Below are 17888 nucleotides of genomic sequence, written 5' to 3'. Positions count from 1 at the left end.
GGAATTTCGTGTAAAGTAATTCGATAACTAAGATACGAAACTGAAGGCAATACTCACTTCCTTATTACATATCAACATCCTTTCGTACACGCAGCCTTTTTCGTTCGTGCGGTTCAGTGCAACATTCCCTTTCGAGAATCATCGTCGTTGTCAGCACTCAGCCGCATACGAAGCATCGAGCGATCGTCGAACAGTCTTCACGTGTTTCGCGACAGATAAATTCTTTATGCAAGAGCAAAAAGTGTCGGAAGCGCGCGCAACTGAGCTGGTAAACGTATGTTTCCGCAGTCGAAAGATCTTTCTTTTTAATCGGCATACAACTCTCTCTCTGGCAATGAACTTGCCTGTATCGTGGTAGCCTAGTGTATCCGCGGCCACGAAACTGGCTAGTTCGGCCTGTTGATCGTTTCGATCCTTCGTTGGTATTTGAGCCGAGTGCACGTCGTCGTTGAACACACAGGATCCTTGAACCGAGACCAGAGTTCGTCAACGATGTTCTTCAGGCTCGCTGTATTCGTCGGCCTGAGCTCCGTCGTCGCAACCATCATCTACTTGACGCCTATACCAGGTTAGTGTATTTTTTCATAATTTCGTTCTTTCTTTCGTTTCTCGGAAGATCGATAATTAATCAAAATACGCGTGTCACGTGTTGCTGAAGATCGACTACACGAAAGTGGAAAGTAACGTTCGTCGTATTTATTATGCGTGAAATGAATTAGGAGAATGGCTACTTTTGTTGCGAATACACGGTGAAAATGGATTTACTCGAATCACTGCAGGCGATTCTTTTCATGATTTTACTCCTCATCTCGTTCAAGTCGAATTTCCAATTTCAGCGTGAGATTTATGTATTCGTAGTGTGCGAGCGATTGTAATCCTTTCTACGATAGATCTTCGAAGTGATCATTTCCTAATTAACGTGGTGTTTGTCACTGCTCTGTTCTCTTTGTTGCTCTCTAGAATTGTACCAATGCAAACGATACTTATTTGGAAGTTTGAGAATTATGCAAAGCGTTCTAATCAAAGTTTCGTAAAATTCGAAAATCACGGTGAGGAGGAAAATAGGAAGATACGTAGCGAAAGATGTAAACACTCAGGAACACTGATACTTCGTGCTTATCGAACGTGCAACCGAGTTGCGTTCATATGAAATCGTCGACATAAAGCAGCAAATATTTCGCGTCGAATTCACCGAGGCGAATGACCCCGAGCCAAGATTCAGCAACTCGGATATCGCTACGTAAGGATATCCATTCACAACGAGTAATTATAGCTACGATATTATTAAGAAAAAAAAAAAAAAGTGAAATAACCGTTATGTATGCGGGATGCGATACAACTGGTGGCATCATGTCAGTTCATCCTACCATTTAATATCGTAACTCGTTTTATTACGAAACTGAAACTATCTCCGACATCTATCAAAATATCTTTGCACGTGCAACGCTCCGATATATTTTCAAGTTTCCTGTATTTTCGGAACATACCGCACAGCCTAATAACTTTTTAGTACTTTTATCTTCGAAAAGCATCGTCGGTATCTTTCCCATTATCAGACAAGGAAGTAAATAGGCGAACACGAACTTGAAAAAAGGAACTGTTAACTTCGTCGATATAAATTGGAACTAAAGCTTGCGAAAATCGATCTTCCTCTTCCATTTCTTCCAATGAATATCTTAGGGCACCAACATCTCAACGCGAGTGAAGCTGTAAACACGCATACGTTGATCGAAATGGTCGAAAGTTGCGCGAGAAAGCGCGTCGTATCGTTCCCATCCGCTTCTCATCCCAATACGTAGCATCTTCGCTTTCTTCCGCTTTTGATATCGGTTGCTCTACGACATTAAACTCCTGTCCCGTGCTAGTTGTTACCATTCGTGCCAATTTCTTTCCTTACTTATACACACTGACCATTATCCTTTATTCGTACATGAATACTTACTTTCACCCTCGAGCAACGATATCGAGCATCTAAACGGTACACAGGCTTCTGCAAACTCGCTCTACGATCTCCTCGACACCCGGTCTTTTATTCGTGGCCACCAGAAAGGTTAGAGGAAAGTTTAATCGATTCGTGTTCTCGCAATACCCAACGATAAATCACTTTCTTTCCCGAGGAAGAAAGCGAACGATGGAGTCATTTTGGAGAATAATTAAAAACAGGACGACAATCGATCGAAACTTGCTTTCGGGGAAAGTAATTCGCAACAGGTTGCATAACTCCACGAGGAAGAAAGTTTTTCTTCATCTGTACGTTCTTTTTACAACAAAGACGCGTCGCTGATCCTAAGTTCGAGGTTTTGCTCGACGAAAGACCGTAAACGACAGAAGCTCGTTAACAGAAAGAAGAACGCAGCTTTGACATCCCTGCAGCGTGAAGTGAAAGCGAGCGAACATCGTAAGGCGATTGTTCCCAACTCACGCATGAACGCCTCGCGCTATTTTATTGTACCTTTTTCTTTATACAGTTTTCTAACTCTTTCTCTGTTAGTCCATTTTCTTGTATCAACGGGGAAATCGCTTTTATGTGCGATAGAGGTCAATTAAAGAGACGTTAAGCGATCCTTGGTGAAACTTAAAACGCGCGCGTTGGTATCCATTTCATCGATCGGCTTTCTAACGGCTCTACCGTCTTGGAAACGAAACACCACGGCGACAAAAGGAAAAGACATCTTTGAGTTCGTAGCTCGCTGCATTTCCGCGTCTAACTTTATACAGGCATTTCAGACGCTTTCGTCTCGTAAATAATTATCGATATATAGGTCGCTCTACCACGAATATAACTATATGCGGCAAATTACTGGAATTAATTCAGAACATACCGCAACCAATGATTAATGACTATCCGTTCGTCGCGACGAGAAAATAGTATCAACAAGAGAAATCGATGATCGGGATGATTCTATCCTGCGAAGCGGAGTAAGCTCGTTGCAGCGGCATTGCGTATGTTGTCTGGGTTACACGTACTTATTTCAATATTAGAAATTTCTGATCTTAAGAGCATCTTTTTTTAGAAACTTTACATGAGATACGTGGTAAGTCGGACTGTGTAAACATCTGTTTAATAGACGTGTAACAAATCCAAACGTCGATCTCTTTCGAATAGAACACGATCTTTTATTTCATCTCAGAGACGATATTTTATAATTGGCAATTAGAAATCGCCTTAACAAGTATCAAATAGCCAATATTCGAGTCGTACGATCATTTTCTTCAAAGCTTTCGTTGGATAATTGGCGCTCGTTTAAACGCTTACCAGGTATATCACGACTCTATATATCTCATAGAGAGATCATAAATTCTCCACGTGCGATCCCTCTGGTGGAAAACGTTGTGACCCCGTTATTTTCCGAATAAGTAACAAATTACGACAGTTTTATCGCAACAGCGATTTATTAATTAGCGGGTTTTTTTTTAACTAGCTAAACAAATCGGTGCAACAAGTAGAAAGTGTCAAGGCGGTATTCAGCTGGCAGAACGGTACTCGCTTCGCGAGTGGGCAGAGCAAACAACCTGGAATTCCCTTCGCCAGCATCAGCGAAAGCGAAATCGAAATCTCTTGGACCCGTCGCGGTCTGCTCAGTGAAAGAGACAGAGATGGAGATCGACAGAGACAGTGCACAGCGATAGAAGAGGAGGGATACCGAGATGAAACCGCGAAGGATACCGTGAAGGATTACGAAGGAAACGGGCGAATTAAAAATATAAATTAAAGGCGACGATAAATTGGGGAATTACATAAAAGTTTTCTCGATTACTGTCAAACGATACCGTCTAAATTTCGATATCGGCGTAACGAAAGAAGATAGAAGAAAAGTCATAGCTAACGGACAATGATTCGTATTTGCCAGACTCGAACAGCCACGCTTGTTTCGTAGCAATCGATCTAACAGACTGACCAGGCTTGATGATAAATATAGGTATACGAATAGAGACGGATGTGCGTGTAATCGCGAAGACGGAGACAGATGTCGATATGCAAGCAGAAATACATAAAGCAGTTTGTAACTACAAAGCAGAGATAGATGTGGAGATATTCAAGTTGAAACGTATACAGATACAGTTGCACAGAGTTGGATGCAAACAGGGATGGAGCCTGATGGATTGAGAGAGTAAGAGAAAGAGTCACGTATCCCGTGGTTCAAAAGTTCAGAAGCGAGGGATTAATCCATTGGATTTAAGGAGCAGCTGATTAACTCGCTAGGAGATATAGAACTCGTAAATCACGATTGCAGCCTCCAAATGCCAAGTAGTTTGTAGGACACGCGACCACCTAATCGATGAAACTCTTCGATGCTGGTATTCGATAAAAGAAACAGCGAAAGTAAATAAAACAAATAGAAAGGGGAAAGGTAAATATCTAGAAGAAGGCAGAAACGTATCTCGCAGGTGGATGGAAAAATGCAGAATGAAAAATGATAGATAAATGTATATGCGTGAGTAAAGGTAATCAGAGAAAAGGTAAGATACACACACGGGGCGTGAAGTGGTTCCTCTACCAGCTCCCTTCAGGCCAACTTTCACTCGCCATATCGCCGTCTCTGACACATATTCGACATACGGATGGTCGCACGATTTCAAAGAGCCAAGAGGGGGCAACTACGATACCGACCGTCGTATTATCATCTCCATCCAATCGTTGACTATCGTGAGACAGCCACGACGATGACTAAACGAGAGCGTAGAGTTGAAAAAAAAAGAGGAGAAGAAAATGGAAATACACGAAATACAGTCACGCAGAGGCAGAGGGGGGAATGGAAGGTCAGATAGAGAGGGGTGGAGATTATTTCCAGTTCTGGCAATGAAATTTCTGCCAAAACTGCTGGCTGCTCGTCAGTCGTTCACGAGAACCGTGACAGTGTCTTGTCTCCTCTCTCGTTCTGGCTCGATCGTGTTGAATTGGTATCTGTGTAGTGAAACTGTCAATTTCTCTTTGTTTTTTCATCATCGTCTTCATCGTTTCTACATCGCAACTATTTTTATTCTTTTTCTCATTTTCACTTGTATTATCGTTCATTCGATTTGTTATTCCATTCGTCGTTTTAATCGTCCGCTGTATTATTGAACTTTTAATTGGAATTTTTCATTGCTCCCACTATCTGGGTCGAGTTAGACATTTTCATTTTTCGTATCTTCGCCCGACACTCGGACTAGACTTTTTCTACTCTTCTTCGATTACTTTCATCGTCGCCATCATTACCTTTCATTTTCAATTCGTGCGCATCATTCGATTTCATCGTTCGATCGAATTTTTAATCAAAATCTTCCACCGTTCCATTATCCGAGTACATCGGATTGAAGTTTTGCGAAACGCGGAAGTTACGCGGTCGAGATGGTCTTCTATCGGTCGTTTCGCAGGATCCTTCACCGGTTATTTGCTTAGCGGTGGAAATGTCAGTTCGGTGCACAGATTGAACGTTTACTCGAATGATACAACTTTTTCAAGTTTTGCTCCGTTCGACTATATGGAGCGGACGTTACGCAAGTTTTAATCGACGCGGCTCACGCGAATCAAATTTTCCTATCGGTCAACGGCGATCGCTATAATTGTTACGTAATTGACCACTGACTTTCAGACGGCTATGACGATTAAATCATAGTAATAGTCCCGGTTGATAAAATTCTTACGATGTATTACGTACGATTACAAAATTGATTAGCCTATATATTCACACGACTAGCATATTTCATTTACGAAATAAATCGCTTGTTTCTCTTTTAACTTCGTTTCTCTGTTCCATTTAATCGTTGTTGTTGAAAGAAAGCGAAGAAATGGTCGAGTAACTAACTAACGTTTTACTTTTTTAGATTCCTATAGACGTCGTTTTTGATTCCAGATTGACATTTTGTGTCATGTAGATATAATTCTCCATTTCACGCGGATTGATACTTTTTGACTAAAAAACCAGACAGCAATAGTGCGCGCGATCCTTCTCTAATCCAAATAGAAAGTCGAAAGAAAAAATGGAAGTCGTTCGTTGTTACAGTCTTTTACGTGATTCCGGACGAGGTGAAGTGACGGTACGGTTTATTATCGCGACGTTCTGTGAAAATAACAAACAATCGTATCGCCTTTGTTTTCCTCGTGTACGGATTGGTCCTGATAAATAAAAAGAAAAGGTGTCGATAATCGATCTAGATGTGGCACGTGGTGGCCTGTGAAAAAAGGCAACAAGAGAAAGGGAAAGTCAGAGGAAGAGAGAGGACCCGAGTTTAGTTCTGGCTACGAAAATTCGGCCTACTCAGTTGTACATCAGAAAGCGTAACGGTGTTCACGAGCTGACACGTGCCTTGTTCAGGTTTGATATGGGTTTCCATACCATCGATTTAATCGTTGCATTTACCTGCCACTTGTCAAAGTTATAATCTCTTCGAAACGTCCCTCTTCGATCGAACGAAAATTCTTCGTCCTCTCATTGGAATCCTTGTTTACATCCAGTGAAGTTCGATAGAAATCTCTCGGCTATTTTCCTTTTCTTTTTTGTTTACTTTTTCCTTGGTGTAACGACTTTCCAGTGAAACCGAATCGAAACAAGTCATTTTCGCTGAAATCTAAATATCAAGATCGATTAATCTCATCTCGCTTCGTGTCTTTCTCGCGAGTAGACTGGCGAATTGACTGCGCCTGCGAGTCTTTTATTTTATTCCTTGGAAACAACACGCCAGTTGGAAACTACATCGTCGTTCTTTCTTGCCTCGAGGAAAAAATGTTCTCGTTGCCTGTCGGTTTGATCGAAATTAGCGCAATTATATAAGTACACAGTGGAGTAACTTTAATTGGAAGTTAACTGGATAGGAATGCTGGGCGATTCGAGTTATGCCGGACGCGCGGTTCAATCACGTTACGATGGGACTCTATTACGCGAAGATTATACAAATTTTTACGTAATGATAACGGCTGGATTTAATGGGGAACGCGATTAGATGGCCTTCGTGCATCTGCCTCAGACGTTATTCAACCTTCTTTCCTGCTTACTTTCTTACTCGCAAAGAAAATTCATTAAATTACATCATCTACGTTGCCGGCAGTAAAACCGGTCATTTTGAAGTATCCGTTTCTCCTCTTCCTTGGCAATGGTTCGCACATTTTCTCAAAATCGTTCGTTCTTCGACGAGAAATTACGCGGACCACGAACGTTTTCTTTCTGTTTCACGAGTTATCAAAATATCTCTTTCATCGTGATCGAGTGAAAGTTGCTTAACAGAATTAATAGAAAGTTTTTCAGTATACCGACTTGTAAAAAGTAGTAACATTCTCTTTTATTAAAGCAACCAATCGCATTCACTCTGTCTAGCAGGCCGCTAAAGGAACATCTCGCTAATCGTAATCTTTACATCGAGGCAACATCGTTAAATACATCGTTACATCATCTTTTACATTGCTTTACCTTCGTACGTAATAATCTGCAAAGTATATATCTTCCGAATTTCATTTTCTTTCTCATTTTCCAGGCGAAGAAAAGAAAAGAAAAAAAAAAGAAATTCGGGAATCGAGCGTATTTGCTTAGCTAGCCACGCGAGCAGAAGTCAAACAGCTCCGACTTTCATCTTCAGCCGAACGATTATTCCTTTCGCTCTTTTTCTCCACGTGGTTCACTTTCTCCGTGCTGACATCAGAATTTCGTCGCTGGCTATCGATTCACCGTCATCTTCAGCTGCTTGAAAATTCATCCTCGTAATCAACCAACCGTCCCCTCCGCTCCTTCATAATTCCTGTTTCATCCGACGTTCTCGATCGATCATCCTTTAATATTCGTTTTGTTTCGTCTACTCCCAATAATCGTTTTGCCTGATTTTTATAATTTCATGCGCGCATGGTCAAAACTAAACACGACTGCGATACATCAGAGGTCTAAGCAACTAGCTTAGGTTGCTTCTCAGACTTTCTGAGTCGAATGATCCTGCAAAGAATGCAGTCACCTGCTGTTATCGTTGCATAACAATTCGGGTAGACGATGCGCGCGTCAACGAGTGCCGACTTGCCGATGATGCTGGCCACCTACGGTCTACGATTTCTCGTGGTCGTCTTCACGATCGCGGCTGCGGCCACCTTTTTGCACGTGAACAATTATAGGCCCAGTAAGTGCTCGTTCTGCGCGTTTTCCTTCGCACAGCTACGCCGGACAGAATTTCGACCGATCTTTTCCATCCGACAGAATCTTTGATCGCTCGATCGGAAAATCACGTGATTCTATCGACAGAGAAAAATACGTAATTCCGTTCATCCGAGATCCAATCTCGAGGATCGTGAAATTCGTAGCAATTTTCCTTCTCGTAGTTGTCAAAGTGGAAACGTGATAATTAATGGATTAAGGGAAATTTTCAGAGAAATCGTGTTAAAAGTAACGACAGCAATGGGCAGATGTGTTTGCTCGATCGATCTTACACGATGATTTATTTTCTTGCTTTTATGTTTATTATAGAACAAATATTCCTCTCCTGCGACAGACCATGCCACCATTTGGATTGGCCAATGATTTGTCGATTGAAGCTCACTCTGGAAGTGTTCCAGTCGCTTAGCAAGTAAGATTATCATCTGTCTCTTTCTCCATCTTATTATTTACAACTGAACGTAATATTTCGTCGCGATGCACGCATCGGTGGCCGCGAACGTGTTAAAAAAGTTATAAGAAAATGTAATAAATATACAGGGTATCCCAGGTTTTAGCGATCACGATGTGTCGGTGACGAGGATCAAGCAGAAGAACGTTACGTATAATACGGGTCATTCGATGTTTCTTGCAAACGTCGGAGCATAAAAATACGATTAACCGTATACGTAGAAAACATCGATAATGTTTGACCGTTAAACCCTGGACACTCTGTATACTACAAATTTCTATCGACACTCGGCTAAATCTCCTTATCATGCAAAAAGCAAGGACAAGGGGGAAAATATTGGCCGATCGTTTCCATAATGTAAATCAGGTGACTTTCAAACCGGTGGCAACATCTTTCGAAACTCTTTGAAAATTGGATCAAACGACTTCGTTTCTCTCGAGAAGCTAAGAGGATTAGCTTGCCAAGTGACGTATGAAAAAATTGTTTCAGAAACTTGCAATCGATCGGAATCGCGAAGAGAAACATAAAGGTCGCATTGTGCAACCTTTTTCGTCTGAGTTTGTAATGAAAATTTAAACAATACGTGTGCAACGTTTATATATGGTTTATATATGAAACCGTTGTTTATAGAACACGTCGAAATTTAACAGGTTTAAATTCTCATTACGCCAGAAAAAAAAGTTGAAAAAATGCGGCACTCGCTCGTTCCTTCGTGATCTCGACCAATTGCAATTTTTTCACATTTCTTTTACGCCTCGTCTGCCAGAAAAATTCTCCTAACTTCTTGAAAAAGATATCGTTTGATTCAACTTCAAAAATTATTATTCAGCTTCGAGGTTTCAAGTTTTGAAAGTGGCTCGCGATAAATATATGCATACATTTTGCACGTAATTTGCAGTAAATACGCGTCAAGGATACCGTTTTCCGCATCATATCGCGTTATAGCGCTGTACGTTTAGTTATATCAGCGACGCAACGATTCCCGCGTCCAGTGATCATTTTCATCAGAATCACCGACCGAGTTACCAACACGAACTACTGTTACGCAATTCCTCGAGCGCTGAAATGCGGAAATCTTTCGCGCCGCTACTCGCTGTCCTATCGTTCACGCTCCGACTGTAATCTTTATGATTTACACAGCTACCTGTTTTTCTTCATTGTTTGCAATCTCTGCTCCATAGATCGTGCGGCGATTGTCCACACAACGAAACGGCATGTTTGTCCGATCACTGCGTCTCGGCGGATGGACAAAGACGCGGGATCCTCACGGCGAATCGTCAGCTGCCTGGCCCCATCATTCAGGTATTTCTCGAAAGTTTCTTACGAATATCGAAACGAAGTTGAAAGGGAAAGGAAGAGGGAAGAGTTGCGACGAATCGATTCGTGCGAGGTCACTCGAAACGTTTATGCTACGAAATCTTGATCAATGGAACAAGAAAATAGAATAAATTCGGTTTGTTTCTCTCTCTTTTTTTTTTTTGATGAAAGAGGATCGTTTCGAACTGTTTGGTAAATATCGGTATTAAATGGGAAGACCTTCGAATAAAAATTTAGCCATCTTTTTCAATTTCTATCCTCGCGTCTCGATTTTTTTAATTAAAAGGTAGAGTCCTTAAATATTCCGATAATCGAGGTTTTGCCGCGGTTTGTAAGGAGAAAGTCGGTACCGAGTGACCGTGAAGTTAGAGGATGCCGAAACCATAAAAAATCATAAGAAACAGAGAAGCTCGGGGTTATGGAAGTCGAAGTAGAGGACTTGGCGATCGTAAAAGTTGGAATAAAGAACTTGAAGGTTATAGAGATTGAAATAGTGGATTTCCGGCGTCATATGAGCAGAAATAGGGGACCCCGGGGGTTATAGAAATCGAAGCGAGCGACCAAAGGGGTTGTATGAATTAAAATAAAGAGCTTGGCTGCGATAGAAATTGAAATAGAGGGTCCCGTCCGATAGAATTCCAAGCGGAGGATTTCAAGGTTATAGGTGACGAATACGGACATGGTGAAACACACCGCAGTTACAAAAATCGAAGTGGAAAATTCAGAATTCGATGACGGAATTCGAGAACCGAAGAATTCGAGAAGAAGAAGAAGAAGAAGAATTGGAAACTACACCGAAGGATTCCTTTGTCGGAGAAACAGACATTAGAGTTGCCTATGCATAATCGCTTTGACTTTCTCTCCTCTGACAACCGTTTCGAATCAATTTATGTTGGTTTCTCAAATACATTTGCCATTTTCACTCGTGCGTCGTATCACGTGCTTACGGATAATTGCTATCTTCTCTGCTATCGTATCTGTTGGCGCAACTTGTATCCCAAAAGACCGAGGTTTCGCGCGAATGCTCGGACAAGCATTCGTACTTTGTTTTTGTCGTATCGTACGTTATTTAGATAGCGGTCTTGTAAAAAAACTCTTGGAAACTAGCTACAGATAAGAAACAAGATTTATCTCTAGCCAATTAACGCATACCGAATGTTTCTTTGGTTGTCAGGTTTGCGAGAACGATATCTTGGTAGTGGACGTGATTAATCGGATTCCGGGTAAAACTGCGGCGATGCACTGGCGAGGCCAAACGCAGATCGAGACGCCGCATATGGACGGCGCGCCTCTGGTCACTCAGTGCCCGATACCGAGCTACACCACCTTCCAATATAAATTCCGCGCTTCTTCAGCTGGAACTCATCTATGGCATGCTCACGCTGGTGGGTAATTAATACTTTCGTGCGCCAGTTACAAACGATCGTAACACCGTGATAGCGAAATTACCATATTTCCGATTACTCGGATCGTCTTTTTATTAGCAACGAAGCCTGCTGGTGAAACCACAGTGAGCGATACTTTGCAGAAATTGATACTTCCATACGAGTGTAACGAATCTACGAATTGTTTCTTCTTATTTGTATTAACCACGTCACAGTGAATTAGAAGGAACTCGTCTAATTTGTAGGTGCCGACGTTACTAATGGCATATTTGGCGCGTTGATCGTGAAGCAAGCCGATATCAAAGATCCTCATCGCGCTCTTTACGATATCGACGATTCGGATCATGTGGTTCTCGTGAGCCAGTGGCAACATTCCACCGAAATCACGTTCACCGACGGCCACGCGAAACCAGCGATCCTTTTGGTGAATGGCAGGGGACGGCAGCCAAATGGGCCCAACGTCCCTTTGACCAGGTTCACAGTTATCCCGGGACGACGTCACAGATTCCGCGTTGCGAACGCTGGTGGTGCTGGATCCTGTCCAATAATGATCTCCGTCGATGCTCATCCCCTTCTTCTGATCGCTCTCGATGGCCAGCCAGTGGAACCACGACAAATTGCATCGATTACTTTGGCGAAAGGTGAGTGTTGTCGCATGCACCGTGTGCCACGATTCTCTGTATATAAAATACAGGCTGTTCCAGTATCGGTGGAATAAACCGAGAGGGGTGATTGTATTAGGTGGTCCAAAATGTTTCTTTCGTTTTGTAAGGAAATAATGGATGCACATTTGGTTCTATCAGAATAAAGATCACAATGTTCGACAGATTAGGTTTCATGTTTGGATAAAGATGCATCGTTGTAAAAGACGGGCAACCTAATACACGAGAAAATAAGTCGAAAATGTGGAATAAATCTCTCTTATTCGAGTTAGTTGAATTTTTCAATTAATTCTTCGTGCACGATTTCCAACGTATTCTTCCTTTTTAGCTCTTCGAACGCCAAAACGTTCTTCGCTTTCTTAATCGTCCAAGACCTCGGAGTAAACTTTTGATTTAATATGTACGTTTCTACGTGAATGGGTAAAGTGAATAATAGTTTGTATCGAGACCCGTTTAACCACGGCATAGTCAAGCCGATTTTCTCGAAAACGAAACCTCGGACGAATATTTGAAATATCATTCGATTGCAATTTATATTATTACATATATTCCACTCGTTTTCTCATGTACGATCGCCTCCTCCAGGTTGTACCATCAATACTGGGACACCTTGTATGATATAGATCCTAACAGACTAATTTCCAAAGTAAATGGAAATTAAAGATCGAAACGTTGCTTATCGATATGAAAATTCATATATTTACCGAAAGTCGCATAAAAAGGCGAAACACGAATAAAAGTGTGCCTTATCTTCTAGCTATTGCGTGTACTTTATTTTTGTGTATTTATTTTACATATTTCTGCACTGCTGCTCACCCTTGCGCATAAATGCATAAATTCATAAATGTTTGCATTTATAATTGTTGCAACGAATATGCAGCAATTAAAATCGCTACAAATGTATAAGATTAAAGTTACAACTTTAGTTCTTCGGATTTCTTTCTTTCGAAGAGCCGAGGCGAGCGATTCTCAGACTATGGGAACTTCACTTTTCTGTCTTCCCAAAAGATATTGATCGAAGATTTTATCAGTAAGCGATAGATCAGCTACTGCTTCGTTCTCGTAACTATACACACGCAGGCCATGGTACATACAGAAAAATTGCAAAATGTATCGCAGGCGAGAGAGCAGATTTTGTCCTGAAGGCGAACAAGCGAGTTGCTTCCTACTGGATGAACGTGCACACGTCGAAAGAATGTGCGGTCAGTCCCATAAACGGTGCCGCGATCTTAGAATACAAGGGAAGTTCAACGAAGGATCCGTTGCCCGTGGCGGAAGCTACTGAACAGTCGGAAGCCGAGGAAGTTGGAGTGGCGATGACGACGAACCCCGCGGCAAAGTGTGAAAATCCAGAGAGCCTGTGCGTGACGGAATTGCACGCATTGCGGAAGATACCAGCTGCTCTAGGGCAACCGAAAACCGACGTCACCATCCGTTTGCCTATTAATTACAAGCTGCAGACGAGCGATATCGTTGGTAAGCGACGAACAACCGATAAATAAATAAATGGTAATTTTCTTGAAACGCACGACCATATTTCGTGAATACTCTTCGTCGATTAAAACTATCAATTTTCTTTGATTTATCGTTAGATTGGTTTACGCGTGTCTTTAATTACCTTTGGAGGAAAAATTTACCTTTGTCAAATCTGTAAGATCAACGTGGATATTTCAAAGACGTATCAAAATGAATACTGTCAACCGTAAGAGATTTTTCTCTCCGTTTCTTCTTTCTGATTCTTCTCACGCGCCTCGTTTCTCTTTTTCCCAATGAACTTTCAAGTTACAGCGTGATTTAATGTACACAGTTCTGTGCAGTTCTCTATAACTCGATTTAATGACAAGCGGGGAAAGCGCGAAAACTGACACGCACGCGGTCGATGTGCTAAACGATGAAAAATCGAGGACAGGTTACGTTTAACCGATGCCGCAGAGAAAACGGATACTATTAATCCCTGGTTTATCGCATATCGCGGCAACTTCGGTCTGCGTTGCAACGTCCACGGACGTTGAAACTACTTAACGAGCGGTCTTCGTGTGTCTGACCTTAACCATCTTATTTTACTTTCAATAATTACGAGGAACACGCGTCTGACAAGGTAACGAAAGAGAGTGTCACGAAGGTTCGTAATTTCTAAGAAATTTCAACCAGGCGATCTCTTCCTACGATATCAGATGCGATAGCAGGAATGTAAATTTCATTTCTCGCTAGCATCCTCTTTACGGACGTCATCGCTATACTCATACCGCGTTATTTCATAGTTTTATTCGCATCAAACGTAGTAAAAGATGACAGTCTACTCGACGTTCTTATCTATTTCCGAATGTATACGCGAGAAAGTAGAATATACTTTTTGCAGCCTATATAACGTTATACATTCCATCACACGTGAACATACTGAGAAACATTTTCGCAGAACGTGATTTACATGTCATAAAAAATACAGGTTTCCATTCGAAGATTTGACTGCAACGTTCGCACGTTTCAAGCTGTTTGCAGGGACAAATGAACGAAAACGTAGCGTGTCCTCGACATCTGATGACTCGATATCGCACGATTTTTGTCTGCGACAATTTTTCGTGTCGTATTCCAACGTGCTCGCGCGAACCGAACACGCTGTATATTCAGAAATAAAGAAAGCTGTTCGTATACGTGAAATTAATTTTAATTCGTTGTATTTAATGTTATCGAAGGAAACAGCGGCGTGGAGATGAGAGTTCTGAACGTGAACAACGCCACGTTCACGTACCCGTCGTCACCGCTGTTGACACAGGGCGCCGACGTTTCCGAGGAGACTATGTGCTCTTCCACCCCCGACGAGGACGACGCTCGTGTCGAGAACAACGAAACTGCGTCGTTGTCGTCGCGACGCTGCCGCCGTAGCGACGCTACCGCTTCGGACGTTTGCGAGTGTGTTCATGTGAGGTATATACCGCTCGGGGCGACCGTCGAGATCATTCTGCTCGATCAAGGTAACTAACTTTAATTCGTCGCTTTTATCGGGTGATCCAATTTTTTCTATTAAATACCATTCCAATTGAATCCTCCTAATGTAATTGCTCGATTACTTTGAGATGACGTCACGTTGCTCGGAAACATCGTAGCGAAATTTCAGAAAAATGATCCTCGTTTCTTTCTCTTCCCTGCTTCTTGCAATTTCGTAGAGCAACATACGATATAGGATGGCGAGGCGATCTCGAAAATGAGAAGGAAACTATTCATCCTTCGCTAATGTTAGCTCGTTTAAACGAACCGCTAAGAAACGACGAGCGGAATAGCTTCTCTGTTTTCTTAGCATCTACCATCGTACATTTTAAAATACACAAGATTCCTCATTTCGCTGCTCATGTGCGTCATTAAAAATTCTCTACGACTAACGCGTAGTTGAACGACTGGTTGAGTCAGCGTGAAAATAGGCTAAATCGCGGAAAGAAAAACAAATTACGCTTCCTCTTGTTCCAACATTTCTCTATATCGTGTTGATTATATTAACACGCATCGACGTCTTACGGAAGATACCTCATACGTGTACCGTTCTAAGGTTTCGTCATGAAATGAAACGAGAAATTAGGCTTTCAGTTACCATAGTGGCAAACGTTCGCGCGTCCATCTGCAATAAATATTTCTAGCCTTCCTCGACCATCTAACTCGTCAAACATCGTGATTTCACGATTCAAAATATCCTTCATCGATTTCTATTCGTCGATAGAACCGGTATGATTTAAAATCGAATTTCGAGTTACTTGCATTGGGACGAATATTATTTTTTTTTTTCTTGAAAATTGTAGAGAAACGAAGAGTAAGCAACTCGAGGTAATAATCTTCGATATTTAATTTTCCTTCGTAAAAATAGGAAGGTTTACGTCTAGTTCCTTTACGCGATTATTTTATTATAATTGTGTAATAAAGTCGAATATATAAGGGTACGTAGAAGGCACCAAGGACTGTTTTGGAAGGATCGGACGAGGAAACGAGCCGGATTAACTCACCGAAGCGTTGCCTCGAGTTAAGAACCTTGATCCATATTTCTCTACGTCGCGGAGGCTGGGTATATTGATCGCCACTTTATTCCATCTGGACGATTGTTTCTCGCGATAAGCGGAAACGCGATTTCTTCGTTTAATTCCATTCCCGTTGTTGACGAGTGTTACCTTTCAACTTTCTCATTTATTGTTTTCGAGCTTGTTTCGCAAATTCAAAAGAAATAACCGTAAACTGTAAAGGTGTAACTGGAGAAATTTCTCAAACGATAAAATGCACTTGGAGCTTCAAATTCCATTCGAAAATGATAAAAATTCGATTCAAAGCGCTCAGCAAATTTCGAAAAGTAATTATTTAAAAGCACGTGACTTATCTCTGTTTTTTCAAATTGATGTACGTTCTTAGTCCTCGAGGAATAGAAATGTCCAGAAGAGAGAGAGAGAGAGAGAGAGAGAGAGAGAGATTCGAATTTTCATATCAGTTCGATATTTTTGCCTTGTATTTCATATTGCTTCTAAACATCAGTTTTCTCCGTAATATTTTTTAACATCTCCTTCTCCCTCTTATAAGGCGGTCTCGACGACTTGGTCTACCACTTGCACGGATACACTTTCTACGTAGTGGGTGCAAGAAAGTTCGGTCGCAGCGTGTCTCTGCACGAGTTAAAAAGCCTGGACGACAGAGGTCAACTGCTTTCTCGGAATCTCGACTGCACCGTGGCTAAAGATACCGTAGTTGTTCCGAAATTCGGGGCAGTTGCCCTCAGGTTTAAAGCGGATAATCCAGGTAATACATCATTTGTCTGTTATCGTCTAAGAAAACATTCTTTCGCTCAATTAGCCCTTTCTCGATTCGATTCTTCAGAAAAATGTCTCGTCTCTTCCATTTCAAAATTCTTCCTATAAATAATCATGGAAAAAATGTTCTAGTCGAGAAAGTTACAATACCAGATGACTGGACGCATAATGAAAGATGGTTTCGATCATCTCATCATTTTTATTCATGTCGAATAATCATTAATTTATTAATTCTAAACGATTGTTCGATTAAATCTTCAGGCTACTGGATGTTACGAGACGAGCATGCAGCTGAATGGACGCGTGGGTTGGACGTGATCCTTCAGGTTGGACAGACGAGTGACATGGTACCCGCTCCGGAAGATTTCCCTAAATGTGGATCCTTCGTTGGACCGGATTACTTCCTTATATAGACTGTTAGTTGCCCTAAGAATCGCGTACGCCGTGTACATAGTTGTAAATAAAGGCGGCCAGACTGAAAGTTACATACCTTGGCAAGGATTTTGTATTATTCGCATTTTTCTTTCGTTGTAAGTAAAAGGTTAATTACGAGGAACGTGGTTTTATCATTGTATAAATATCGGACTACTTTTCTATGTATCACGTACTTTCGCATACACATTAGTCAATAAATATTATTTCGAATTTTTTACCATTACCTGTTATATTCGTCTCCCTGTGTATTTGCCAATCTTGTATTACTTGTATCATTCAATATCGCATACTTGTATCGCTTCACGCATACATCTTGGGCGACAAAAACATCTCTTCTCCGTTATATTGCCATCTTCGAACAGAAACTGCTCGTTTCTCTCCTCTGTGTTTTACGTGTGTTAACCCCTCTGGTGTAACGTTATCGTCACATGAAAAAGTAGCCCATAAAGGTTAGCCAACGAAAGATATTAAACGGAAGAATAGGAAACTTTACGTATGACCGTAATGATAGAAATAAAATAAAACGGACCGCATGTAATCCAACGAATTAATATACAACATATTGCGCATCTATTATTTCCTCATAAAACGAAAGAAACTTTTCGGACCAGCTAATATCTAGCTAATAAGAACTCGATATTTGAGCATTATACTCGATCCTCTAATGACGTGAAGGGTTACTCCGTACCATATTGCCTCTTAACCCTCGGAAACCTCATTTTCTCATCCCGAAAAACGTCACTCCGTTA

General features: G+C 41.4%; 1 protein-coding gene across 3 annotated transcripts; it reads left to right on the top strand.

The window, feature by feature from the left end:
• Nucleotides 1-50: 50 nt before the first annotated feature.
• LOC126921305 (uncharacterized) lies at nt 51-17356 on the top strand. Of its 3 annotated transcripts, none has more exons than XM_050732781.1 (10): nt 4514-4902; nt 7849-8079; nt 8424-8523; nt 9744-9864; nt 11054-11264; nt 11510-11905; nt 13046-13402; nt 14620-14898; nt 16478-16693; nt 16966-17356. In XM_050732781.1, the coding sequence occupies exons 2-10, from the start codon at nt 7956-7958 to the stop codon at nt 17115-17117; spliced, it is 1956 nt and encodes a 651-aa protein (XP_050588738.1). In that variant the 5' UTR covers nt 4514-4902; nt 7849-7955; the 3' UTR covers nt 17118-17356. The 3 variants fall into 3 exon arrangements, with proteins under 3 accessions (XP_050588740.1, XP_050588738.1, XP_050588739.1); XM_050732782.1 differs by lacking the exon at nt 4514-4902 and adding an exon at nt 5809-6299; XM_050732783.1 differs by lacking the exons at nt 4514-4902; nt 7849-8079 and adding an exon at nt 51-568.
• Nucleotides 17357-17888: the final 532 nt, after the last annotated feature.

The sequence above is a fragment of the Bombus affinis genome, chromosome 10 (assembly GCF_024516045.1).
Source record: "Bombus affinis isolate iyBomAffi1 chromosome 10, iyBomAffi1.2, whole genome shotgun sequence".
In the NCBI taxonomy this organism is placed as follows: domain Eukaryota; kingdom Metazoa; phylum Arthropoda; class Insecta; order Hymenoptera; family Apidae; genus Bombus; species Bombus affinis.
The sequence above is the reverse complement of the archived record's forward strand: the minus strand, read 5'-3'. Positions and strand labels throughout refer to the sequence as shown.